The sequence below is a fragment of the Octodon degus genome, unplaced genomic scaffold (genome assembly GCF_000260255.1).
Source record: "Octodon degus isolate 3935 unplaced genomic scaffold, OctDeg1.0 scaffold00156, whole genome shotgun sequence".
Classification (NCBI taxonomy): domain Eukaryota; kingdom Metazoa; phylum Chordata; class Mammalia; order Rodentia; family Octodontidae; genus Octodon; species Octodon degus.
In genome coordinates, this window is record NW_004524732.1 from 6,231,071 (window position 1) to 6,257,061 (window position 25,991).

Below are 25,991 nucleotides of genomic sequence, written 5' to 3' on the forward strand. Positions count from 1 at the left end.
GGGATTGAACTCAGACCCTTGTGCTTGCCAGGGAAGCACTCATTCTACTGAGCCATCTCCCCGGCCCTTATTTGTATTTCTAAAGGGGCTGAAGTTACTGCTTCAACAGCAGAGCACATTTGTTGGGGAGTGATTCCCTTATACCTAATAATAAAACAGAGTTTGGGAGAAACTAGCATCAAGTAATGTTTGTTGAATGAGTGAATGAATGAACACCTGAAGATACAGAAGTAGTGTGATATGATTCTAGCCACTCAGGTACTCACAGATCATGGGAAACACAAAGCTACTCCTGTGGTCATCTGCTAGCTTATTAATCAGTGAATGAATTAATCACTTCTTCAAAGCACTATCTCTTAGCTATCCCTAACATGGGAAGCAAGTTAAATGAAAGAAGTCTCTTTGGGAATTAAGTTTCCAACACATAAAATTTGGAGCACACATTTAAGTCATAGCAGGGTTCTTTCAGGCTTACTTCTCTGATTCAAATCCAGCTGCTACCTCCCTGAGGGGTTTGGGGGAAGTAAAAGGATGGGCTTGATCAGGGAAGACACACGCATCCCTCCCTCTCAAACTTGGCATTCTGCTTGGAGTGGGAGTGAAATGTGTTGTTATCAGATTGGAATTTGAGGGAGCTAATAAATTTTACAAATTGAAGCTTTGATCTTGAAGATCATTTCTACAGGAGCAGATGCTGCTGTCAGGTGAAGGGTTCTATGAGAGTGGGAGGTGGAGAGAGTGTCATGTCCTGGGTGTTTAATGTGTTCAAGAGATTTGATGTACTGTACGTTATTTAATTATCTGGCTGCTCTATAAGGTAGAAACTTTCATTCAATTTTTTTTAATAGTATTGGATATTGAACGTAGGGCCTTTGTATTGAGCTACATCTCCAGCCCTTTTTAAATTTTTTTGAGACATGGGTTTGTAGATGTGAGCCAAACAGCTGTTGAGTAATGCATCTGCAGTACCATTAGGTCATGATTCAATCTTAAGTTTTTGTGCCACAAAATTCATGTTCTTTCAGTGTCCCCAAAGGTATATTTAGTGACCTGGAGCCACTGTTACCTGAGCAATAGTGCCTGATTTTCCTAATGGTACTCTGGTCCTCACTCACTGTCCACAGGGCCTTTGCTGGCTTTATAGACACATGGTAAGAGAATAGCAATAGGGCAGCTGCTTAGCAAATGGAAAATCTGTGGCATCCTGGCCTATGGCTCTGTGGTCTTGGGTGTGGGGAAAAGTCTAGAAGTGCCCACTGTTTGACAGTTCATTCTGACTGGGTGTGGTGGCTCACGCCTGTAATCCCAGTACTTGGAAGGCTGAAGGGGATTGCTAAAATATGAGGCCAGCGTGGGCTAAAAGTGAGTTCAAGGCCAGCCTGAACTATATGGTGAAACCCTGTCTCAGACACACACACACACACACACACACACACACACACACACACACACACACACACCATACCCCTAACCCACATGCAAAGTTGATTTTTAGATTAGAAAAAAAGAAAAGGTGTCAGGTAAATGGCATTTCTTTCTTTATTTTTTAATGGTGTTTCTTTATGTGACTGTATAGTTTATTTCTCCATTCACCTACTGATAGATATTTGAGGTTCCCAGCTTTGGGGCTATTATGAAGTTGCTCTCAATACTAATGTGCAAATCTTTACATAGATACTTTTTTTTTCTCTTGATTAATAGCCTAGAGTGGGTTTGCTGGGTCGAATGATGTGTTAATTCTTTTGCTGTGTAGCTAGTTACTACAGGTAGTATTTAGTGGCCTAAACAATTGTCTCACAGTTCTATAAGTGACAAGTTCAGATAGGTTCAGCCAGGTTCTCCATTAAGGATTTCGCAAGGCTTAAATCAAAGTGTTAGTCAGGCTTGCTGCTTTTTTGGGGAAAGTAGCCTCTTACAGCTCTTTAGTGTCACTCAAGCTAGGCATGGTGGTGCTCCCCTGTAATTCTAGCACTTGGGAGGCAGGAGGATTGCAGCGATTTTGAGGCCATCTTGGACTACATGTGAGTCTTAGGCCAGTCTAAACTTGTGTGATTAATTGGGGCCCATCCAAACAGTTTCCCCATTTCTAAATAACATAATATCATCACAGGGATAACATCTGGGAGCAAAGGTCATGGACTTTCTTAAAATTCTGCCTATCATCTATGGTTTGTGTATGTTTAACATTAGAAGAAATCATGCAAATAGCCAACTTTTATTTATTTATTTATTTTCATGCAAGGTCTTACTATATACAGTTCATGCTGGTTTTGAACTCTCTTTATAGCCCAGGCTGACCTCAAACTCATAGTGATCATCTGCCACAGCCTTTCCAATGCTGGGATTGCAAGTGTTTACTACCATGCCTAGCAAGGAACTATCTGATTGGGCCGGGGAGATGGCTCAGTGGAATAAGCGCTTCCTGGCAAGCGCAGGGGTTTGAGTTCAGTCCCCGGTTCCAACGGAAAAAACCAAACAAACAAAAAAGAGAAACTATTTGATTGTTACCATCCCACTAGCAATATGTAAGAGTTCCAATTTGTCCGCATTCTCACCAACAGTATTTTTAGTGTTTTTTGCTTTGTTTCTCTTCTTGAGTCAGGGTTTCACTATGCAATTCAGGCTGGCCTTGAACTCACTTTGTAGCCCAGGCTAGCCTCGGGCTCCTAGGAATCCTTCTTCAGCTTCTGAGTGCTGGGATTACAGGCATGCACCACCATGTCGGGATTTTACCATTTTTTTAAAAATTGGTTATGCAGATGAGTTTCATTTTGTCAGATTCTTACATGCGTGTAATATACTTTCGTCATTTTTATCCCCTCCATGTCTTTTGAATTTTCACTACTGCTGGGTATATAGTAGTATTTCATGGTAGTTTAAGTTTGTGTTTCTCTGATGACTATGATAATGGATTTTTTCACATGCTTATTAGAGCATAAAATTTTGTTTGATGAAAGGTTCTACTGTTTTTTAAAATGGTTGAGACCTACTGGTTTCGATAAGCTGTAAAGCGTTTCAGTGTCTGTAATCTGTGAATCTCAGTGGGGCCCAGGGTCCATCTCCTTTTTTGAAACAAAACACTGTCTTGAAATAGATTCCTCAGGATAAGCACTGCACTCTATGTGATGAGAGATGGAGGCAACAAATATCTCTGAATCATCTGTGAGGCAACATCCCAAATCTGAAATTCTGAAATCTAAATAAAACCAAATGTGTTTTTTCTTTGTTAACACCAAAACCCATTGGTGTAAAACTCGACAGTAATTTCTATTTTTGTTTTTCAGAAGGACCCTCTCTTGTCCCAGGCCTGCATTGGCTGCTTGGAGGCCTTGCTCGACTTCCTGCATGCTCGGAGCCCAGACATCGGTAGAAATCATCCCCATTCTCTGATGTTCCCATGGGGGGAACCAGCCCCTATCGCTGTATATCAGGTTTCCATCCCCTGTTGTGTGGTTTAGACTTATCGTGTTTAATTCTTTTCACTACACTGAGATGAGGGCATTGAGGTTCAGAGAGATCAGGTGACCTACTCAACCATGGTCCCAATTCTCTTATATAGCAGAGTCCTTCCTGCTGGCTTCCTCCCACCATCCTGAGACCTATTATTTCACTGAGTTGTAATCCTAGGTGGATAGAAGCCCAGGGCAGAGGTCAGCCTGTCCAGTGCCTTGCTGGCAGCTGATCCTCATCAGCCATGGCCCTGTGTCTTTGGAAAAGCAGCATTAACTACCTGGGGACTGGTGTTTCCCACAGCACTCCACGTGGCCTCCCAGCCCTGGCATCGTTTTTTGCTGTCTACTCTCTTGGATGCTGGAGACAAAGCCTTCCTCAGACCTGAGATATTGAGGCTCATGACCCTGGTATGTTTGAAAAGGACAGTCCCATGGTCTGACGGGTGTGAGCTGGATGGGGCTAAGAAGCCAAGGACACCTTGCTTTAGGTAGCGCTAATCCTCCCAGCAGGTAGAGAGGCTAGGTGGGCCTTTACCTACAAGACCCCTGCTCAGGAACTCCTGTGAACACACTCTCCTCACCCCAGGAGATCGCCATACCTTTTATTTTGTGAAACTCTGACCAGGGCCTGCCACTGCACACCTGGTCTGCTAGGTACAGAGAGGGTGCTGAGAGAAGCTCTGCCTCTAAGGCTCCTGCAGTCTGGGAAAGGAGACAGAGATGGACACGAAGGGTTAACTAGAGTGTTCTGAGCAGTAAAGTGAAGGAGATGCTCAGTCTTTGGCAAACAGTGGGTCCGCTGAATAAATATAAAGCAGTGAGTCTATGAATGATAGTGATGTGGGTCCACAGATAAATCTGTGGTTGACAGGGGGACATGGAGAAGTGTGGCCGTTTCTGTGCCTGAAGGTAGTGTTTTAGCTGAGGCCTGAGGGATTAGTAGACAGAGAGAAGAAACCTATTCCAGGTAGTGAAGAGAGAAAAGCAGAACAAGAGCTCACAGTAGCTGGTTATAGAAGCTGCACAGTTCGTGCAGCCAAGAGTGTGTAGCTCAAGGCTGGGGAAGGAGGGAACCAAGGCTGAAGGTCCCTGGGGTGGCCAGCTCTGGGTCTCAGTCTGCCTTGTTTGCTCCTCTCCCTGGGAACACAACCTTATTCCCTGTGCCCTGCTCACCAATGCATAGTGAAAGCAGGGTTCTGTGGGCTTCAGAACAGTGTTTCCAGCTCACTGCTGACCACAGAGGACACAGGAAGTGGCATCTCCAAATTACTGGGTACGTCAGACTTTTCTTCCTGTGCCAGTTTTTGCAGTATAGGAGCAGCAACATCCTCTCCAATGAAGAAGTGGGTCACCTTCTGCAGGACATGGCCTTGACTGACCTGTCTGCCCTCCCGGACACCACACTCCAGGCGCTGCACAGCTTCTTTCAGCAGGTGAGGGGAAAAGGCGTGCCAATCAACCCCTGTGAGGCTTGCCCCTCAAGGTGTGCATGTGGGAGCTGTTGGCATGGCTGGGAGTGCAGGTGGGTGGCAGTTAGAGAGGAGCTGCCTTTCCTGCCCTGTTCTCGCCTCAGGTCCGGAGAGTGGGCCTCCTGGCTGATCACAGTATGGTCCCGACGCTGCAGGCCTCCTTGGAGGGCCTTTCCAGCCTCTCCTCAGCCCAGCCACGCCTGCAGGACATGCTGTATCCTTTTTTGCATGTGGGAGCTTTGGCCTGGGCAAGGTCAGCCAGGCGAGGGAGGCCAGAGGATCATGCTTCTCTCCTCAGTCCACGTGGGAAGAAGGGCTGGTGACAAGCAGGTCCTTTAGAAAGCTGGGGGCTGTAGCAGGATGCAGAGGGCCCTGGCGGTTGCTGAGGTGCTCAGAGACACTGCTGAGTGTGTGGGGGTGCTTCTGGCTCTCCTTTCCCCTTCCATGAAACAGTTGCTATTTCCAGAGCAGCTGCCTCACCAGGTGTTCGGGTCCCAAGTTTAGAAACCATGCCCCTATTTTTAGAAGCATCTCTGCTCTTGTCTGACGTTCTTGCTCTTTGGGGGGTTCCGTCATGGTTGGCTCTTTTTTTCTCTGCAGTTTTCCTCTCATGTTTTGTTACCAGCTGCCTGGGAGGGGTGGCTGTATCCCTGTCCCACATCAGAAACTGAGCCTCAGGACTTGAAGGCCCAGAGATTAAAAGAAGTGAGAATTGGAGACAAAGTCAGGACATAACTGCTGGGAAAAGCATGACAATCACAGCCATTCCTCTGGAGCTATTTATTTCAATGTACAAATGGAATCGGGCACTAAAATGATACAAACCGTTCAGTCTGAACTCATTTTGTCTCCTTGGAGCTGGCTTTTCAGCCAGGTGGATAGTGGATTGTTCCAGCACGAGCTGGATGGATGGGTTCCTTGGGGAGATGAGGGCTGGCTGCCTCAGTTGTACCAAGAGAAAATGGGTCCGGCCGAGCTGCATAGGTTGGGCAGCTGTGATCCAAGTGCTCTGAGTCATCTCACCTCCTCTGGCAGTGGAGAGGTGTAATTCCCAGGGAAGAAAGGTCAAATCCTCAGTTTCCCTTGATAATTGAATCTGTCCCAGTTTCAGCCCTTCATTATCTAAACTAGATCCTCACCTTAGTTGTTTTGTTCTTCCTCCTTTTGGTACTGGGGTTGAACCCAGGGCGCTTGCACTGAGCTATATCCTTAGCCCGCCTTTATTTTGAAACAGTCTCACAAAGTCACTAAATTACCCATACCGGACTAGAACTTGAGATCTTCCTGTCTCAGCCTCCCAGAGTGCTGGGATGACAGTCATGTGCTACCACACCTGTTTTCTTTTTTTATGTATTTAGTACAGGGTCTACAGGGTCTCACTACACAGATTGGACTCGTAGTGATCCTCCTCTTTTCAGCCTCCCAAGCACTCGGATTACAGGCACCATCATGCCCAGTCTCACACCTGTTTTCTTTTTCTTTTTTGGCAGAACCAGGAGTTGAACTCAGGCTCTTGTGCTTGCCAGGCTCACACCTGTTTCCTAACAGCTCGTGTTTACGCCCGGGTGGGCAGTTCCTATTTCATCTGTCCCGTACTTGGTGCTGGTGCTCACGCTGCATTCCACACCTCTGCCAGCTCCTTCTCCAAGTGCAGCCAACAGGCCCTCTTACCCCTTTTGCTCCTGTGGAGAGTTTGCTGGGCCCCTAAGTGACTACACCACCCTTGGTGGACTGGAAGGGATGCTCCTACTCCCTAAGCGGGCTCTGCTAGTTCCGTTTTAAGAAAGAAAAAGGAGCTACTCATTACCCAGTAAACTCATGCTGCGAACTGCAGTCAATAAAACACGGTCTAGGTGAGCTCCTGGAACGTCTCCCCAGATGGGCAGAGGCCCCACTTGCGGTTTAACTTCCTCCAAGCCACGCTTATCCAGAACCACACCCCGGTCTCACCCCCTTCCCTCCCCTCTTCGTGAGCCACTACTCGGGGTGGGTCGGACACTGGGGGGCTGTATTGAAGAAGAGCCGACAGCTTCCACTACTAGCTTGGGCGTTCCGAGGGTGGGGCTGAACGGCAGGGGCGTTACCGGAAGTGAGGTCACCGGAGCGCAGAGGTCGCGGCCCGCACTCATTGGACGAGAGCGGGGAGGTGGGCGGGGCAGCATTCCTTCTCTAAGCGCGGCTCGCCAGGTGCTTCTGAGTTCAGCTCCCTTTGGACCCTCAAGCTAAGGTGTACACCAAGGCGGTCTCCGCCTGTCCTTTCCTGCACCACCTGTCCTGGTACGTGATGGCGCGATCGCCGGGCCGAAGGCTCCTGGGGAAGAGCGTACGAGTGTCGAGGGCCCCCGAACTCATGCAGCATGTGGGGAGGGAGTTACGGGACCGGAACCCCATTTTCTTTTGTAAAGTCTCCCTCTTGTCCTCCCGGAGGCCCCAAGGCCCGCGACCCTCACCAGCAGGGCACTTCTTTTTTTTCGGAGGAATTGAACTCAGGCCCTTGCGCTTGCCAGGCAAGCACTTATTCTACTGAGCTATCTCCCCGGCCCCAGCAGGGCACTTCTACAGAATGGATTCAGAGTTGCTTGCGGAACGTGCAAGAGCTCGAGAGTCCCGGGAAAGGCACGTGATTGAGTGGCGGGGTGGGGGGAGCGTAACAGTAGAGAAAGCCCCGAGTTACCTGCACACCACCCCCTGCAGTCTGTTTCTTCGTCTGTCTTTCCTATTTCTACCCCACTTCAGTTGTTTCCAGCTGTTTGGTACCGTCAAACTTTGCTATGGCCTGGTTCTGGTTCGCTTGTGTCCGGACTGTGGCGGTGGAAGATGGAGGGCTTCTCGGTGAACTTGGATACCTTCTCTAGGATTTAGTTGTTCCATTGACGTGGGGTGAGGGCAGCGGGAGTTAGGATATCTGCAGGCCACTCACTGCCTAACTAGCAATCACTGTCCCCCTCCACCAGGTCAGATGTTCTGGTAGGTCAGTGGCCAGTTGTGATCTGAGGTGGCATATGCTAATTTTAAAAAGCAGCCTAGCATTCCAGAGATTCAGGGTTCAATCCTCATTACTGAGGGGAAAAATAGACAGGAGACAGGACACTGGTCTGAGAGTCAGACACTTTTGGTTCAGCCTGGGAATAGCTGTGTGACTTTGGACAGTTACCTCACTGTTATATGCCATAAGTTTCACAGTCATAAAATCGGGTAGCTGGCGTCTGATTATAAAGCCTCCCTGACCTCTTATTTATTGTTGCACCTGACAGAGTCCCTGTCATCTTGGTTTGTTTGTTTTATAGTTCGTTATTTCTTCCCTATTAGGGACATCAGTACCATGAATGCAGGGATTTGGGGTTGTCCTTTTATTGCTGTAGTCCTGTTGCCTAGAATGTCATAGATACTCAATAATTGTGGGATGGCTCGGCTTTGCTGTAATCCCAGAACTCTGGAAGGAGCATCTCAGTTCCAAACCAGCCAGGGCAACTTAGTTACTTGCTTAGAGCTTTTCTAAAAATGAGAAAGCATTGGGTATATACTTCAGTATTAAGATCTTGGGTTCAATCACCAGTACTGGGAAAAAAAATTGTGGGATTTTTTTTTTTTTTTTAACCTAACTAGGAACAGGTTGCACATGGTACCTGCATTTTTTTAAATAGTATGTAGTGGCCCTCTTACATCAAGACTCTCTTCTTCTCTATTCACCCCATTTCCCTTCTTTCTGAAGACAAATCAGGGGAGAAGGGAAACCACAGAAGTTTCGTATCCTCTCTTACTGACCTTGTGAGGCTGGGGGAGGGGATCAAAAGGGAGTTCTATTGACCAGGCTTCACCTAGGTGACGGTGCCTCATCAAGACCACTTCTTGCATCAGGAAGGTGAGGAAGCTGAGGCTTAGAGAGGAAGTGTGATTGGCTTAGGGTCATGCAGGGCTTTAATCTAGTCCCCTAAACTCTACTCTGTACTGTAAGCATCCCTGTGTTGCTAACATTTATCTTCTCTCCATCCAACCATCCTGTTGGGCTTTGTTGTGTGCCCCCTAGTCATAGCCCTAGACTAGGTCTGGTTCTTCAGGGCTTCCCCAAATTGGTTTCTTGGCATTTAGAGGCTGTGCTATGTTAAAAGGAGTTTCTGCTCACTATACTTTCTACTTTATGTAACACCAACGTCTGGGTTTCAGTTCTTTTCCTTAGGTTATCCCTTTCGCTCCAGGGTCTTGGATATGGACCTCCTTCAGTTCCTGGCCTTCCTCTTTGTACTGTTCCTGTCAGGAAGAGGGACCACAGATACCCCGAGGGACCCAAGCCTGCAGATTTGTATCTTTTGGGATTTGGGGTAGTGTTAATGTACTGGGTCTGAGGGGGTCAGTAAATGAGTTCTCACTATACCCGCTTCCCTGTAGGGGATTCCAAGAATGAGCAGACCCAGTTTGCAGAACAAGGGAGGGAAGCCGGACTAGGGCAGGCAGTTCTCTTCAGAGCCTATTTCTCCATATATTAAATGGAGAAGGCCAAGCACATCTCTCAGAGCTGCAAAGGCTCAGTGAGGACTGTACCTGGCTTAAGTACCATGTGGGTAAGACCTCAGGCAAGTTCTAGGAACACTGGATTACTGGCTCATTTTGATCCTGATGTTCTGGGCCAGGCCTCTGACATAAAGATTCATCAGGACTAGTTGTTCTGCAGCATCTACAGGCTTGGGGGAGAAAGATTTCAAACAGGTGGTCGTTGTACTCAGTGATCATTGCTCTCATGGGTGTGGGAGGCATGGGGCAAACACTGTGTCAGCTCTTTGAGAGAACAGAAGCGTAGAGGGCATCTCAGCAGAGGCTGTAGTATGAACAGAGTGGTAGAGTTCTAGAAAAATAAATAATTGTCAGAGATGGCAGGAAGGCCACGTGAAAGGGAAGGCAGAAGCCAGGACCTAGAGAGTTGGGTTCAGGCCACTGGGTGTGGAGTCCTTAGAAAACTGGGTGGGTGATACATTGCTGGGCCCATATACTTCTCAGTTTGTTCCCCAGCCCATGGCTTCCAAGCCATAGGTATTCATGGTTTTTAGAGAACCTACTGCTGAAGAATAGGGCCACTAGATGCCAGACAGAGTTTGGTTCCAGTCTCTTAACGCAATGCTGCCCAGACAAGAAGCTGTTTGAGGTGAAGCGGCGGGAGCAGCTGTCAGCTCTGAAGAACCTGGCACAGCTGAATGATGTCCACCAACAATACAAGATCCTCGATGTCATGCTCAAAGGGCTCTTTAAGGTGTGTGGGTGCAGGAAGCAGCTCACTGCAAGCTCAGTCTTTGATCTAGGCAATGACAGATGAGTAAGAGTTCCCTAAAGGGATGGCGTTCAGTGAGGGCAGATCTACATGCACAGGAGTTGAAATGGGTTCAAGTAAATGGGGCTGGAACCAGGTTGTAAAGGACTCTATAAAGCCACTGACCTCATGTGGGGTGCTCGTAGGTGCTGGAGGACTCCCGGACAGTGCTCCTTGCTGCCAATGTGCTTCCAGATGGGCCATTCCCCCAGGACGAGAAGCTGAAGGATGGTATGGTCTCCCCAACCCACCTTTTCTCCTCCTGCCTTTCCATCTTGGTCCTTTCTAGCTGGTCTTTTCCTCTTGTTCTTGTTACTCTTTTTATCCTGAGAAGGATCCTCTTACGGCAACTTCTAGGTGGTTTTATGAGGCAAATGAGTGCTGAGTCTGTTCTTCAAGCATTTCTGGCCTCCAGAGCCAGTTTCTCTTCACCTGACAAATAATCCTTTGGGCTTGAGGCAGGGAGCCAGGGAGGAGCCCCTGCCCACCACCATTCCAGGGACTAGGCCAGGTCAGTGGGTTACCACTCTGACCCTTGTGGAAAGAAGGCAGGAATTGTTCCCATTTATAAGAGAGAAGGCCAAGACCTGCCAAAGCACTTGAGCCAGGAATTATAATTACCATGTTCTTTGGATTGCAGTAAATGCCGCAACCCTCTTAAATATTTTTTTAGAGAAATTGAGAAAAATATATAAGTAAGGTAAAAGGACATTATATGTTTCTGTTCAGTAATGATAATCCCTTTCCCCATTAACTGGTTATATTTTAATAACATTTCTTAGATTCTACTGAGTGAGGCTGAAAATAGCTCTTGCATGTTAGTTAAATGGTGGGCAACTTGCAAATGTTATTTCTAATTTCCAGTGTAACTGTTTCCTCCATTTTCCAATTGGAATACCTTGCCTTGGCGTATCCTTCTTCTTTTTTTTTAACACTTAAAAAAGTGTTTCCTTTTTATTTAGACATAAAACACTTTCATAGCATGCAGGTTAACTTAAAAGTATTACATGGGTTCTCCCCAAATGAGTTATCTGTGACTGTGTTTTTATGCTGTAAAAATAAACCAACATATTCACAGGCAGACTCAGGCTCTACTGTCATCTCATGTCAAATTGAGAGTTACCAAAAAATAGTTATCCACAATAGTTTCCTTAAGCAAATAATTTAATTAATTGATCACCTTGAATAAGTATTATTTTTGTTTCATTGAATTTCTCTTCTGAACTATTTATCAATACCTGAAAGGATTTTTTTTTTTTTTGGTGCTGGGTATTGAACTTGGGACCTTGCGCTTGCCAGGCAGACATTTATACCTCTGAGCTATCTCCCTGGCCCCTGAAGGAATGTTAATATATTCAGTCCAAAAAAGATACTGCAAATTGAAGTAAGTGTCAGTATTCTAGATGATCAAATATTTCCATTTATAAGAATAAATGCTGTGTTTAGTGACCTACAATAGCAAAAAGAGCAGTTCACTAAAAACAAATTTATGAAATTTTTGGTGTACTTTATGAAAGTTTGAAATTATAAATAGAAAAGAGGGGCTGGTGAGATGGCTCAGTGGTCTAAAGCACCTACTTAGAACAAGCTCAGCAAAGCACAGGGACCGCGGTTCAATCCCCCAGCACCACATGCCAGCCAGCCCCGCCCCCTGGTGGGCTGAGCTGGCCACACACACACACACACACACAAATAAATAAATAGAAAAGAATCGTTAAGATATTTAAAAAACTTAACATCATGTATTCTGAACCACATGCTGGTTACAGTTCCTTGTTTGATACGTAACCCATGATACATCTTACAACTACAAAATCAGGGCCAGGGAGATGGCTCAGTGGAATAAGCGCTTCCCTGGCAAACGCAAGGGCCTGAGTTCAATCCCCTGAGTTCAATCCCTGGTTCCAAAAAAAAAAAAAAAAAAACCTACAAAATCAGAGAAGAGGAAAACAGAATCCGTTCCTTTGTGAGTATTGCCAAAGAAACAAGTCTTCATTTAGAAACAAAATAGAAATGTCTGTGTGGATGTAGTCAAATGTCCCTGCTTTTAGAAAGCTGTTATAGAGAGGCTGTCGTGCTTTCCTTTTCACCTCTGTTACTTATATCTTGCTGCACCACAGTGTCATCCCAACTCTTGGAGCTTTCTGTTTTTAGTGTCCTAAAGGCTGCAGACTGCAACAGCAAGAATTTTTGATTATTAAAAGAATAAATTTGTCTTTTAAAAAATTGTTATAAAAGTGGGGCTGGAGAGATGGCTCAGTGGTCTAAAGCACCTACTTGGAACAAGCTTGGCAAAGCACAGGGACTGAGGTTCAATCCCCAGCACCACAAGCCAGCCAGCCCTCCCCCTGGTGGGCTGAGCTGGCCACACACACACACACACACACACACACAAAATGAATAAATAAATAAAAATTTAAAAAAAAAAGTGGAAATTACAATAGTTAAAGAAATAAAAAAGCTAATTATGAACCAAGTCTTCTGACTATGGCTCAATTTTTTTTTTTTTGTATTAGGAATTGAACTCAGGACCTTGTACTTGCCAGGTAGGCACTTGTGCCACTGAGTTATATCCCCAGCTGTGGCTCAAAATTTAATAATACGTATATTTGTGTATAGAACTTTTTCAAAAAGTTCTTTTTTTTTTCTGTATTTTTAGGGAAGGGTCTACAGGGTGTTCAGGGTCTCACTACTAGATTGGACTCATAGTTACTCTCCTACAGCCTCCCTAATTGCTGGGATTGCAGGCGCATGCCACCACTTCCAGTCTCCATCGCCATCTCAGCGTGCTCGAACCCCTGGCCCCTGCGCCCACTTGTGGGTGCTTTAATCCACTGAGCTATTTTGGCCAGCCCTTCAAAAAGTGAATTCTGCCAGTCAGATCCTAACACAGAACTTTCCAAGTCTCTGAATTGACTGAACAACCTTATAAACCCATTCTCTCCAAATTTCTGTTATAGATAGATTTAGTCACCCTCATGACTGATGAAACACATGTTGAAATGGTTTTCTCTATTGTTTTTATAGTTGTTGAAAATAAACTGCTGTAGTTTAGTCATTGGAGGAAGAAGTGGCAAAATAGGCACACATAGTACTAATTGCAAAATCATGAGTGATGGCCAACCATATGATTTATTGGAGGATTAGTAACTTACAAACCATCTATTTCTGTACTGAACAATAAAAATTACAGTGTATGATTTAGTGTAGCAAGTTTAAAACACCTCAAAACGTACCTACATATTTTTAACTTTACTGTTACATCTGTCCTGTTTCTTCATAGCCTATAAATTTATATTAACCGGTATAGTATCTTAACAATTTAAAATTATGTTTAATTCCATCCTATATTAATTTTACTGTATTAGGTTTTTTCTTCTTAACCAAACTGACTTCTCAGTTCCTCAAGGTGCAAAATTATTGTGAAGCCCAGGAATGCCTGCTCTAAGTGTCTCAGACCCAACATGCCGCATTTCTGGGATCTGCTTACCACCCTGGGATTCTTGGCCAGTGCTGAGAAGGGCTGCATGCGGCCTGTCTGCCTCTGGACTGGGTCTTCGTGCTCCCCAGGGCCTGGATGGCTTGCTTCTGGTGGACACATTCACTATCCTCTGTCTAAACTGACCTTTTTGAGCAGAAGGATAATAGGGGAAAAACTGGCAAAATTTAAGTAATATCTGTAGCTTAATTAATAGTTCTATTACTGTTAACATCCTGGTTCAGGCAGTTATATAAGATTGTAATAGGAGTCAAGTACAGAATTTTGTATATTATTATTATTATTATTATTATTATTTATTTTTACATTTATTTAGTGTGTGTATGTGTGTGTGTGTGTGTGTGTGTGGCCAGCTAAGCCCACCAGGGGGCAGGGCTGCCTGGCATGTGGTGCTGGGGGATCGAACCACGGTCCCTGTGCTTTGCCAAGCTTGTTCCAAGTAGGTGCTTTAGACCACTGAGCCATCTCTCCAGCCCATTTTGTATCATATTATGTAAGTTTAGAATAATTTCGAAATAAAAATTTAAGAAGCATTTACCGTAAAATTAAATGGGAAAAGTATTAAAGTGAAAAAAACCTTCAATCCTAATCTGTTCACTGTTCTTCCTAACAGAACTGACCCCTCACAGACACTGTAGTTATGTTAACACCAAAGACCATCTGCATATGTACTATACTGGGGGTTGCAGCTCAGGAAAATCTCATGAGGCAGCAGTCTCTGCATACAACTTAACCCACCTCCTTGGTCCCCACAGCAAACAAGTCTTCTAGGCAGTGAGATCTCTTTGGACAGACAGACCTGGCTTTGCAGCCCAGATTTAACACTAGCTGCTGAGCCTTATTTCCCCATCTGTAAAATGGGTAAAATGGGATCAGCAGCCACATTTTCCCTGTAAAGGCGGTTTTAGGCCACGGAAATAGTTCAGCAGTCTAAGCGCCTGCCTAGGCAAGTGCAAGGGTTTGATCCCCTGCACTGTACCTGGGTTTGATCCCCAGTATTGCATGCTGTGCCAGCCCTGCCCTGGGCGTGCTGAGCTGGCCACCGAGCTGGCCTCCCAGGCTGGGAAGACTGACAACAGGAGAATCACTATTTTTTTTTAATTTTTTTTATTTTTATTTTTATTTATTTGAGAGAGAGAGAGAGAGAGAGAGAGGGGTGTGTGTGTGTGTGTGTGTGGCCAGCTCAGCCCACCAGGGGGCGGGGCTGGCTGGCATGTGGTGCTGGGGGATTGAACCGCGGTCCCTGATGCCTTGCCAAGCTTGTTCTAAGTAGGTGCTTTAGACCACTGAGCCATCTCTCCAGCCCGAGAATCACTATTGAGTCTAAGCTGTATAGTGAGACCCTGTACCAAATACATACAAATAAATAAATAAATAAAGGTTATTATACAGATTTAGTAGTGAACGGAGAACACAAGGCACCAGCAGACCATGCACATACAGTGGGCACCCTGCAGTCATCAGTGGGTGCCATTTCCCTCTGATCATGTTTGGTGGGTTCCTCCATTCTCAGGAGGATTCCTGGAACCAATCAGGTGGGCAGCAGGAAAGAGGACAGCTGCCTGGGCTACTCACTACCATCCTTTTGTAGCTTTCTCCCATGTGGTGGAGAACACGGCCTTCTTCGGGGATGTGGTGCTGCGCTTTCCGAGGATTGTGCACCACTACTTTGACCACAACTCCAACTGGAACCTCCTCATCCGCTGGGGCATCAGCTTCTGTAACCAGACGGGCGTCTTCGACCAGGGGCCCCACTCGCCCATCCTCAGCCTGGTAAGGACTGGGGAAGAGGAGGTCTGGAGCCCTCAGTGTGGACCAGGAGCCTCACGTCTGCCTGCAGTTGGGCCCACGTGTCAGTGCTTGCCCATTTTCAGTGATAAGTTTCAGAGCACCTTCAGCTATGGAGATCCTGTGTATGGGACTTCTGTGTTGACCAGGGAGGGTCCTGAGTCCCAGCTTGGAGGCAGTGGCTCCCTGGTGAACAGGAAGCAGAGACAGAGAATGACTAGTTTTTCTTCATCTGCAGATGGCCCAGGAGCTGGGGATCAGTGAGAAAGACTCCGACTTCCAGAACCCATTTCAAACAGACCGTACAGAGGTGAGCTGCTGGGGCCCATGTCTGTGTCTGCTTTTCCCTGCAGGAATGCTCAGGACCATGATGGACTGTTTCCCAACAGTTTATCAAAGACTTGTATATTTTTATTTAACTCAAACTTTCGCATAAATATGCTATTCAGTCCAGTCTAATTAATCTTAACCAGTAGAGGCCATGACCAAATCCATTAATGTGTTGTATACTTTATTTATTAGGGCTATTTTTTTTTTTTTTTTTTTAGTGAAGGGTCTACAGATTGTTCAGGGTCTCATTACTAGATCGGACTTGTACTGTTCCGCCTGTTTACAGCCTCCCAAGAGCTGGGATTACAGGCGTGCGCCCCACGCCCAGTCTCAGTTGCCCTCTCATCATGCCCCAGGGGTAGGGCCAGCACAGCAGGCCCGGGTATCAAACCCCTGGCCCCTGTGCCTGCTTGCATGTGCTTTAATCTGCTGAGCTATTTGGCTGGCCCTATTAGGGCTACTATTGTTCGCTGTATTCTGAATAGCAGGATGAGGTCAGTCTACAGTAGTGACCTTAATGTCTTTTAGGCTCCCCTCCTGAGCCAACTGTCAAGCCCAATCTAGTATCTAGTACAACCTGTGTGAGAGAATCTAGAATCTTCAGTCTTCCCTGAATTTTGTTGTTAATAGTTACAAGGAACTGTCTCTGGCCCCAAAGCAACCTTTCCATGGCCTCTTCTCTCTCACTTTGAATCACCAGTACATTGTTTGGTCAAACCCCAGGGGCAGTGTCTCCGTTTAACTTCAATAGCCCTACTTGGTGTAATCTGAGGCTGCTCAGACACCAGGAAAAGCAGGCAAGTTGTATCTGTCCGATTGAAACAGGGTGTGCTGTCTGCTGTGTCTGTGCGGAGTAGCTTCCGGAGCTGCCTTTGAGGGTATCAGCCACGTGAGTTCTTCCATCACATCACCCAGCAGATGGCCAGACTGTCAGTGGCAGCTGTCACTGAGCTCCGGCAGACCCTAGGATTGTTTTGCCAGGTGGCAGTGCTGGATCTAAGGCACAATGAGAGCATTAATTGTTTCCTGTACCTTCTGGAGTCCAAGGCATTCCCTCCATGGGTGCTGGGATTATTGCTGTAGAATCTGTGTATCCCATCCCAGTAGGTGGGTAGTGACACTTTTCTCCAGTCCTCCCTGCCTCTTGCAGGGATCCTTCCTTCGGATGGGTCAGGTGTGAGTGGGACAAGGGTACTTTACAGATTTATACAGACCTGTTAGTATCTCTCATCTTCGCCCTCATTGACCACTGCAGGGCACTTGGCAAGCAGTAGTCTGAACCAAGTGGTCGTAATACTATTGATCTCAGGCCATCCCAACCCAAGGCTCAGATAGTCAAAACAGAAATACAGTCTTCTGCCCTGTGCCCATCCGTGGCAGGTATGTTGCCGTGTCTAGAGCAGTGATGCGTTTAGGTGACAGTGGTAGTGATCTAGGTGGCATCGAGATTGGCTAGTTTGATTCTAGTCAGTTTCATCAGAGAATGGACTTTCCAGTGGGGCATCCAACAAGTCACCCAAGCCAGGTGGGATGGCATATAACTACTCCGAGCACTCAGGAGGCTGAGGCAGGAAGTGCGCTGAGAGTTTTAGGCCAGCCTGGGCTAGATGGTGACTTCTAGGCCAGCCCGAATTACATTTAGAGACCCCATCTCAAAACAAAACAAAACAAAACAAAACAAAACAAAAACAAAACTAAAAACAGCAAATAAGTGTCCCAGACTTAATCTAGTTTGTGACTACAAGATGCTCCTACAGTATGTGGCCCAGAAGAATGGGTGCCCTTGTTCTGCCCTTCTTTAGTTTTCTGAGTGGCAGACCAAATGGCTAAGACATTGCTAACAGTAAGAATATAATGTGTCTCATTGCTAGGAATGTCAGCTAAGGCAAGGGTGGCAGCTTTTAACTCAGATCCCTGTCTGACTGGCCCTTATGGCAGTTAGTGTTTCAGTATTGTCCCAGCACTGGAAGGCTGCTGCTGCCTGTAGACACTTTTGTCTCAGGTTCTCAAAACCACCCCCAGGGCTGGTTCTTCTAAAAAGGAGACACCAGATTTAACAGATAGCTGTATTTGTGGTTGGGCTGACGCTCTAGCAGAATTCACAGTACTCAACATAGAGCCATGCACCTGGCTGTGATTTACTATAGAAAAAAAGAGTGCAAAGCAAGATCAGCAAAGGGAAAAGGCATGTGGGACAAGTTCCAGGGAAGCCAGCTTCCAGAGTCCTCTCCTAGTAGCCTGTCACACACAATAGGCTTAATTCTCCCATCAGCAGGTTGTAACAACACATGTAAAATGTTATCTACCAGGGAAGCTCATTAGAGACCTGTGCCCAGTGCTATATTGGGAGCTAGTTATACGGGCATTCTTTGCCTGACTTGTCCCCAAATTTCAGACTCCTGGGAAGAAAGCAGGTGTTAAGCATAAACCATATTATTTTCACAGTTCAGCCACAGTGAACCACTCTGATTGTGGAGCTGAGGGTGGGTGCTCCCAGAATGTTAGTTTCCAGTCACCAGGCAGCAGCAGTAAGTTCTGCATTTTTGTGCAACAACTTAGATTTCACCTTACTTGGGCCACAGTGGACCAGTATCGAGGGCTCTGTTACCCCCAGTGCATTTGCTTTGTGTGGTAGAGTGGTGGATAGGATTTCCCCCATTGAGGTAGCTGCAAACCAAGGCAACATATTTCCCCAGACTGCTTACTGAAGTCAAACCCTGATACATGTTCCTGGTCAAAACAGGGCCTTGTTTCTTGGGGTGCTCAGCCAGAGCATGCACTGGTACTCAATGGCAGATTTCCTTTCCCATCAAGGGGGCACCCATGGAGATGCTTTATTGCTTTGCAGCAGCCTTTGGCCCTGAATTTCATCACCAGAATTGCAAAGAAAAAGAGAGTTCCCAGGTAGGCCAATGGAGGAAGAGCCTGTTTGGAGAAGGATGTGCTTGTACAAAGGCTCAGATGCACAGATTCTCATTTATTCAACATTCAGTGAGCGTGACTAGCCAGTGGTGAGGCAGACTAGCCTTGCTGTCCTGGAGTGGAGTTCTTGTTCAGGAGAGAGATAGTTACTGAGAAATACAGGATATAGCAAAGCCTATGGAGAAAAAGGCAGCGGAAGGTGCATGAAGAATGCCCCGGGTCAGGCAGGGGTGCAGGCGCTCTTTCACATGAACACAAGATAGTTGGACTGAAAAGACCTGAAGCAGGCAGGGAGTCAGCTGCAGACCTGAAGGAAGAACACCACAGGCCGAAGAAGCAGGGATGGCACAGACTGGGCTTTGGGAACAGCGGTAGGGGATGGGCATGGTAAGGAGGTAACAGGTCAGTGGTGTAGGCCAGATCCAAAGACCCTCAGCTCAGGGATTTTGTGAGGGCTTTGCCATTAGTTCTGAATGACACAGAGAACTGGGGACAGTCTCTGACTTGTCAACTTAAAAGGAGTCACCTGGCTGCTGGCTGGAACCAGACCAGACTGAAGGAAGGACTCAGTGTGGAAGCAGCTGTGTCACAGGAAGCTTGCCTGGGGCTCAACAGTGCCACGGGAAAATGGCCAGGTTCTGGGTCTCATCTGGCAGCAGAGCCAGTAGGATTGCCGAGGAGACAGGTGTGGGTAGAGTGAAAGAAGTGGTAAGGGTAACCAGAAGATCTTTGTCCAGGGAATGGAGGCTGGGGCTATATTTTCTCCAGCAGTTGCGGAGGAAACTGAGTTTGTTTCTGTACCTGATGAGGTTTTGAATGAAGATACTGAGAAGGGAGAAAGTGGCAGCTGGAGCTGCAAATGTGGCAGTCATGCCTGTGTAGAAAGCAGTAAAAGCTATGGACAGGTCACCTGCAGGGCTGGACAGAGAGGAGCAATCTGAGGGCTGAGCCCTGAGACTGAGCTACGATTAGAGGCTGGGGCAATGAGGAGGAACTGGCAAAGAAACTTCTGGAAGGAGCACTCACTGTAAAGAGAGCAGTTTCTCAGAGCCTTGTCAGTTGCTTCTGGGAAGTTAAGGAAGACAAGGATGGAGAAGAATTCCTGGGTTTAGAATCAGCTGCTGGAAGCTATCAGTGGTTTTGACAGAAGCTATTGTAACAGTGGTTGGGGGCAAAAGATTAGGTTTCAGAAAAAAGGGAAGTATGTGGGTGAGGCAAGTAGAGACAACCTTTTTGAAAAGTCTAGGTTTTGAGATGAGCAAGCCAATGACAGATGGCTGTTAGGGGGCTCTGGTTTCAGATTTTAGTCGTAGAGGAGGAAGGACAGCTGGCTGGTACGTGATGGGACTGTCCCTTCAAGGAAGGAAGAACTGGTGATATGGGGGCTGGGGAAGAGATGAGTGTTGAAGCCTCACTGGTGGAAGAGAGGAAGGACAAGAGCTGCTGCCAGGAGCGAAGACAGTAGAAAAAGAGAGGTCACATTTCTCTTTTGACCTAAAGTTCAGGCTAAGCCAGTGGGGGCTGGTGGGACCAGGACCTCTTGACCTGACCTTCCTCAGTCAGAGTGAGTTTGGGCCCCTCTGTGGCCTAAGGTGTGTCTCAGCTCCCCTTCTTAGACCACGATTCATTCAAGGGATTGGAGCAGGGACTCAGAGGACCATGAGCCTGGCAGTTTAGTCCTACGTCAGACTCCCACTTGCTGTATGACTTAAGTGTGTCACTTCCCTTCTCTGGACCACACTTCTGTGATTTCCTCCATCTGGGTGTGTGACTAGATCTAACCTGATCGGTAGATTGCTCCACAAGGTGGAGCTCTTAGTTTGTTTTTAATGACTATCTCCATCAAACATATGTCAAATTTGCCCTAAGAACACCCAAAGGGCATATTTCACAACCTGAGTTTTGAATGCTATTTCATACTCTTAACAGGCTCATTCATTCATTTAAAAAGCACAGACTGAGGCAGATGCTGTGTTAGGGACTTTGATCATAGCATGAACAATGCCTAACATCCTCCTCCTGTCCCATGAGGTGACAGGCATGAAGTGGGTGCTCTCCGGGAGAGGTACATGCTCAGAAGGAATCAGCATAAAACTGAAGAGTCAGTCTGGGGAGATTCCACGGGCAGTGACAGCAGAGCTAGAGCTAATGTGACAAAGATGGCATGGCTGGGAAGAACCTTATGGGCCTAGGCCACCGTATGTGCAAAGGCCTGGCAGGGGGAAGAGACCGGGAATCTAAGAACCACAAAGCAGGGAGAATTTGGGACATTCTAGTAGAGGTTTTAGGCATTTAGATATAGACATGCAGATTTGAGGGGCAATTGACCACATAAGCTAGCAGAAGCTATAGCTGAGGTAAGATTTCTAGAGAGTGTGGAGAGGGATGAGGCAAAGGTCTGCCTAGGATTTCGGCTCAAGGTGCCTCAGCCAAAGTCGGTATCCTGCCATCCATATACCTAGGGTTTCTCTCTTCCTCCCACTTGTTTGAGGTCTGCTGGTTTGAGGTCTAGCCTTTGATTCACCTCTGTGCCTGTGTGCTCTCACCTGGAGCCTGCTTCTTGGTAAGCTGTTGCCTGCCCATAGTAGAGGACACTCTGACCTCATCCCCTCTTGAGGGTTGTGACAGACAGGGGTCCCCAGGGCCGCTCTACCCTTTGTCTCTCTAGAGGAGTTTTTTGTCAGTTTGTACCTTGAGCCTCTGTCCTCTCTGCCTGGGATGCTCTTCTTTTTTTTTTTTTTTTTTTTTTTTTTCTGGGATTACAGGCGTGATCCAGCTACTTTTTTCATTTCTGGTTGCACTAATTAAAGTTGTTTCTCCTTTTTTTTTTTTTTTTTGGTTTATGTTCATTAATTTATAAAATCACAAAGATTGAAACATTGGTTCAGAATTTATATCATTGCTTCTCAAGCCAGTGCTCCAAGTAGGATGCTCTTCTGTTCCCTGTTGACTTGGCAAACTCCTGCTTGTCTTTCTAGACCTACTCAGCACTTGTCCCAAGCCTAGGTAACTTTCTCCAGGTCTGGAGTGCGCCCCCCCCCCCATCTTCCCCACAGGGCTGTTGTCTAGGTAACCTTGTTTCCACATGCTGTGACCTAGCTTAGTGGAGTTGGCCGCAAACTGAATTACACTACTTTGCTCTTTTCCTCCTCAGTTCATGCCCAGTACGGATCCTTTCCAGAAGGCCCTGAGGGAAGAAGAGAAACGCAGGAAGAAAGAGGAGAAGCGGAAAGAGATCCGCAAAGGTCCAAGGATCTCCCGGTCGAAGTCTGAGTTGTAGCCCTGGAGCAGCTCAGGAACCAAGGGGCCAGTGAGAGATCCAGTTGGGAGGAAGAAATGCCATGTGGTGCTGCTGTGGCAGTGTCCACTGTGGTGGTGAGCACTGGCCCCAGCATTTGAAGAGCATCTGGAAAGATAGGGACTCCATATTTGCTGTGTCCTCAGGAGCCAAAAAGACTGCAGCTCAGGTAGCTGGATTTCCTGCCAGAGCCTGTCTGGAGGGGACGTGGAAGGAACCTTTAGAAGACTGTGCTGCAGGCAGGACCCTATAGAGACTGCTGGGGGAGGAAGGAGGACATCCTGGACTCTCTGTGGGTGAGGGCCACTGGCTGGCTTTTGCCACCCTTTGGAAAAGCAGCAGAACCAGGCTCTGAGTCACAGGTAAAGGTGCTATGCCTATAGGTGGTTGCATTGTGTCACTGAACTACTCAGCAGCTCAGGGCCCAACCTTTCTTGAGAAACACAATAAAGGCGAGCAAACCTGTTGGGCCCGCCAAAGCTGGTGTGCGGGATGTAAGGGAAGCAGGAGCCTTGGGAGTGAATGTGCAGAGCAGTTTGGAGGATGTTCCCGCCTGATCCTGAGGAGTCTAGGTCTGGCGGAGTAGAGAAGCAGGGGTTTGGCTTGGACTTTTTCCATCTGAGCACGTCCCTTGACCAGGGATCGGCTTTGAGAGAGGGCCTAGAAGTGTCCCAGGAGTGTGTTTAGTCATCTGGGAGACCTTGGATAGCTGGGAACAGTCACTGAGCAGCATGGAGTGGTTAGCAGATCAGGGAAGTCCTTCGACCTGTGGCTGCAGGGGCTGTACTTTGCAATGGCAGGCCTGCCTTGAGCCAGTTTGATCAGACAGCAAGCTCCCCATCTCAGGAGCAGTGTGAGAAGAATCCTCCAGCATGAGGCAGGGAAGCTGCAGAACTGGTTAAGCACCAAGTGGGCAGCCTGGTTTCTGTGGCTCTGCCTTCCCTTGACATAGGAGAGGAGGCTGCTGCCCTTCAGTCTAGCCTTTCCTAAATAAAGGCGAGAAGGGTTACAGTAGGGATTCTACCTCTGCCTCTTTGACCTGTCAAGCCAGGGTCTGCCTCTTAAATGGGCAGAGGGACACACCCATCCCCAGTGCTGTCTACACCCAGCTCCCACCTCTGATACCAGCTTGTGCCGGTAGCTTTAGTGGCAAACGAATTTGATGTCTGGACCCTCTGCCTGGCCCTAACTTGTTTTTTCATATGTGCTCCCTACCCTTGGTACTGGGAATTGAACTCTGCGCCTTTTCCCTGAGTTGTATGTCCATCCCTTTTATTTATTTATTTTTATTTTGAGCAGGGTCTTTTGCTAAGTTGCTCATGATGGGCTTGAACTTACAATTCTCCTGCCTCAGTCTTCCAGAGTGCTGGGATTACAGGTATACCTGGTTCTAACCTGCTTTCTTGAAGCTGACTTCCTTGTTGGGCAGTACAACAAAGAGAATCTAGGCCTTGGGGGGATCTTATGGAAGGATATATGAAACATCCTGCACCTTATCAGTCACTCTGGAGAAGTAAGGGGATAAGAAGCAGCTGGAGGAGAACTGGGAGGAGGTCTATCCACCCTTTCCGGTCAGAACTGCCCACCAGCCCCATTTCCCCCTGCTGGACAAGGGAGGTGGTGCTGGGTAGTGACAGGCTTCTTCACTTGAGAGAGCTGGGCTCCGTGCTTGGGACTTGTGCCTTCAGCCATTCCTGTGAGTGTTACAGGAGATTGCTGTGCTAGTTCGTGAGCTAAAGGGCTATAGAAAGGGAGGGATCAGGACCTTTCTGTCAAGTGTTTAGCTGTCCAGTTGTCTGCAGGTGAGACTGTGGTCAGCAGCCCCAAGGCTCCTCCCTGGCCCTCTCTTGGAGGACAGTGATTGTGGCTGCTGACTAAAGGGAAGGTGTTTCCTCCCTTAACGGAGAAAGAACTTTTCTAAGAACCATGCCTGCTTTGCGTGGACCAGGGTTTCTTGGCAATGGTAGGAGGCCAAAGGATGCCTCAGGACAGTGCAGAGGTAGTTCCAGCTTTGGGTAGGTAAGTAATCCATTAAGTGATTTCTAGGGATTGTCATCAGCAGGACTTCAGAGAGGTGAAGAAGGCTCTTCCCTTGCTCTTGTCACTGCAGCAGTCCCTTTCCACACAGGTCATTGGGTCCCTATCTCAGAGTGCTCAGGTACTTGAGAGGATAAGAGCCTGTAGAAAAGTCCCTCGTAGTTGCAGTGCTGGGAATTTAAATGGCTTCTCAGCCACAGGTGCCCTTCTCTAACAGTTCTTTGTTCAACCCGTAGATTTGTTGAGTACCTACTGTGTCCCTCTCTTGGAGTGTGGCCCTCCTTCCTCCTGGGCTTTTCCCTATACACCTTCCACCTTTCCGCTGGCTGGTCTTGTCCTCCGCCTTAGGTGAGCTCATTATTTCCCATCTGCCACCTTCCAAGAAACAAGCAGCCATTGTTAGTCCCCTCTCTTGTCTCTGTTATGGTTGGTCATTTGTCCTGGGAACCCCATTTTATGAGCCTTATGCAGGCAAAGGGCTCCTCTCACCCCAGAGGATTTAAAGGCCTGAGGGCACTTGTTTGTCCAGTTGCCTGCAGCTAGAATTCATTTATCTGACTGAACCTCCACCCACTGTATGAATGCATCCAGCCAGTGTGGTTCTTGGTGGCTTTTGTGGCCACAGGTCCCAGGGGTAGCAGTGGGAGGTGGTTCTAGTAGCCAGTCCAATAACCAGTGCTAGAAGTGCTCAATGATGGCAACAAATATTGTCACTGTGGTCTGGGACATTATTACAGTCTGATAAGTTTCCAGGCCCAGTCTGTGGGACCCCTAGGAAATCTGGAAGCCCCCTAATATTCTTTAAGGCAGATTTTCTCAACAATAGCACTATTCTGTTGTAGGTCAGATAACTATTGTTTGTGAGGAGGGCTGTCCTGAGTGATACAGGATATTTAGCAGCACCTGGAGTTATTCCAAGTAAAAATGTCTCCTGATGTTTCTTGGGGGCAAATCCCCCCTGGCCCACAGCCTTTCTCCCTCCCAGCCTCAGTCTTGCTCTGCTGTCCACAACCCTTGCCCTTGGAGGGATGGTATTGACAGCTCGTGGACTAACTGTCCTGGTGTTTTGCCCTCAATCTCTGTTTTATCTCTTCCTGACTCCTCTTTCTTACCTTTTTGGCAGCCAAGAGCGGTGGTCACACTTGTAATCACAGCACTCAGGGGCTGAAGCAGGAAGATCTCCAGTTGAAGCCTAGCCTGGGCAAATTAGCAACTTGATGAGATCCTTTCTCCAAATAAAAATGAAAAAGAGTTGTGGATATAGCTCAGGACAAAGCGCCGTCACCAGTACTGTGAAAAAATAAAGCTTGGCCTCAATGCTGTGTTTTGGCTCTCTTGTTCTTGGACAGCCATTTCCTCTTAAGATCTCAAAGTGAACGGCCCTGCCCTGTCATCATCCGATCACTCCCTGCTTAGCCTTCAGTGCATCCCAAACCAAACTTGTTATTTCCTGCCCTTTAACCCAGCCTCTTTGTTCAAACTCAGCCCATCAAGGAGTCTTCCTGGAAGAACTGATAACTAAACTGAGTCCTAAAAAATCAGGGGTGGGGGCCAGGGAGATGGCTCAATGGAATAAGTGCTTCCCTGGCAAATGCAGGGACCTGAGTTCAATCCCCAGTTGGGGGGGGGGCGTAAAAAAAGAGGAGGGAGAAGGGGACAGGGCACTGGGAGCCAAGGTTCCAAAGGGAGGTGTCAGTGTGTGTGATTTCCCAAGACCTGTAGCAGTGCTAGATCCATCACATAGATTTTGACAAAAGTGGTCACCTAGTCCAGTCCCTCCCTTTTCAGGTGAAGAACTTGAGTCCTGACATCAACAGCTGTTCCACCTCACAGAGCCAAGCCTCTGTGCTCCCAGCCAGAGCAAGGTGCCAGCTGAAAGAGATGTTCAGTCAGTTCA

At 47.2% G+C, this 25,991-nt stretch overlaps 2 protein-coding genes across 3 annotated transcripts in view; both read left to right on the forward strand.

Moving 5' to 3' along the window:
• Positions 1-5,592, forward strand: part of Mei1 (meiotic double-stranded break formation protein 1) — a 100,932-nt gene extending 95,340 nt beyond the window's left edge. The window contains exons 26-30 of the mRNA XM_004642606.1: positions 3,285-3,366; positions 3,754-3,860; positions 4,754-4,885; positions 5,026-5,135; positions 5,547-5,592. Of these exons, the coding sequence (XP_004642663.1) occupies positions 3,285-3,366; positions 3,754-3,860; positions 4,754-4,885; positions 5,026-5,135; positions 5,547-5,592 (477 nt within the window). The remainder of the gene's footprint in view (positions 1-3,284; positions 3,367-3,753; positions 3,861-4,753; positions 4,886-5,025; positions 5,136-5,546) is intronic.
• A 1,504-nt stretch (positions 5,593-7,096) lies between these two features.
• Positions 7,097-25,272, forward strand: Ccdc134 (coiled-coil domain containing 134). Of its 2 annotated transcripts, none has more exons than XM_023702700.1 (7): positions 7,097-7,246; positions 9,086-9,221; positions 10,042-10,163; positions 10,367-10,451; positions 15,311-15,492; positions 15,746-15,817; positions 21,914-25,272. In XM_023702700.1, exons 2-7 carry the CDS (start codon positions 9,128-9,130, stop codon positions 22,037-22,039), a joined length of 681 nt encoding a protein of 226 aa, XP_023558468.1. In that variant the 5' UTR covers positions 7,097-7,246; positions 9,086-9,127; the 3' UTR covers positions 22,040-25,272. The 2 variants fall into 2 exon arrangements, with proteins under 2 accessions (XP_023558468.1, XP_023558467.1); XM_023702699.1 differs by having other exon boundaries at positions 7,097-7,198.
• The last annotated feature ends 719 nt before the right edge of the window (positions 25,273-25,991 follow it).

Coding starts and splice junctions, on each gene's coding strand:
- Ccdc134 (XM_023702700.1), top strand. CDS start 9,128: ATGGACCTCCTTCAGTTCCTGGCCTTCCTCTTTGTACTGTTCCTGTCA. Junction 15,493..15,745: donor ACTCGCCCATCCTCAGCCTG/GTAAGGACTGGG, acceptor CTTCATCTGCAG/ATGGCCCAGGAGCTGGGGAT. Junction 15,818..21,913: donor TTCAAACAGACCGTACAGAG/GTGAGCTGCTGG, acceptor TTTCCTCCTCAG/TTCATGCCCAGTACGGATCC.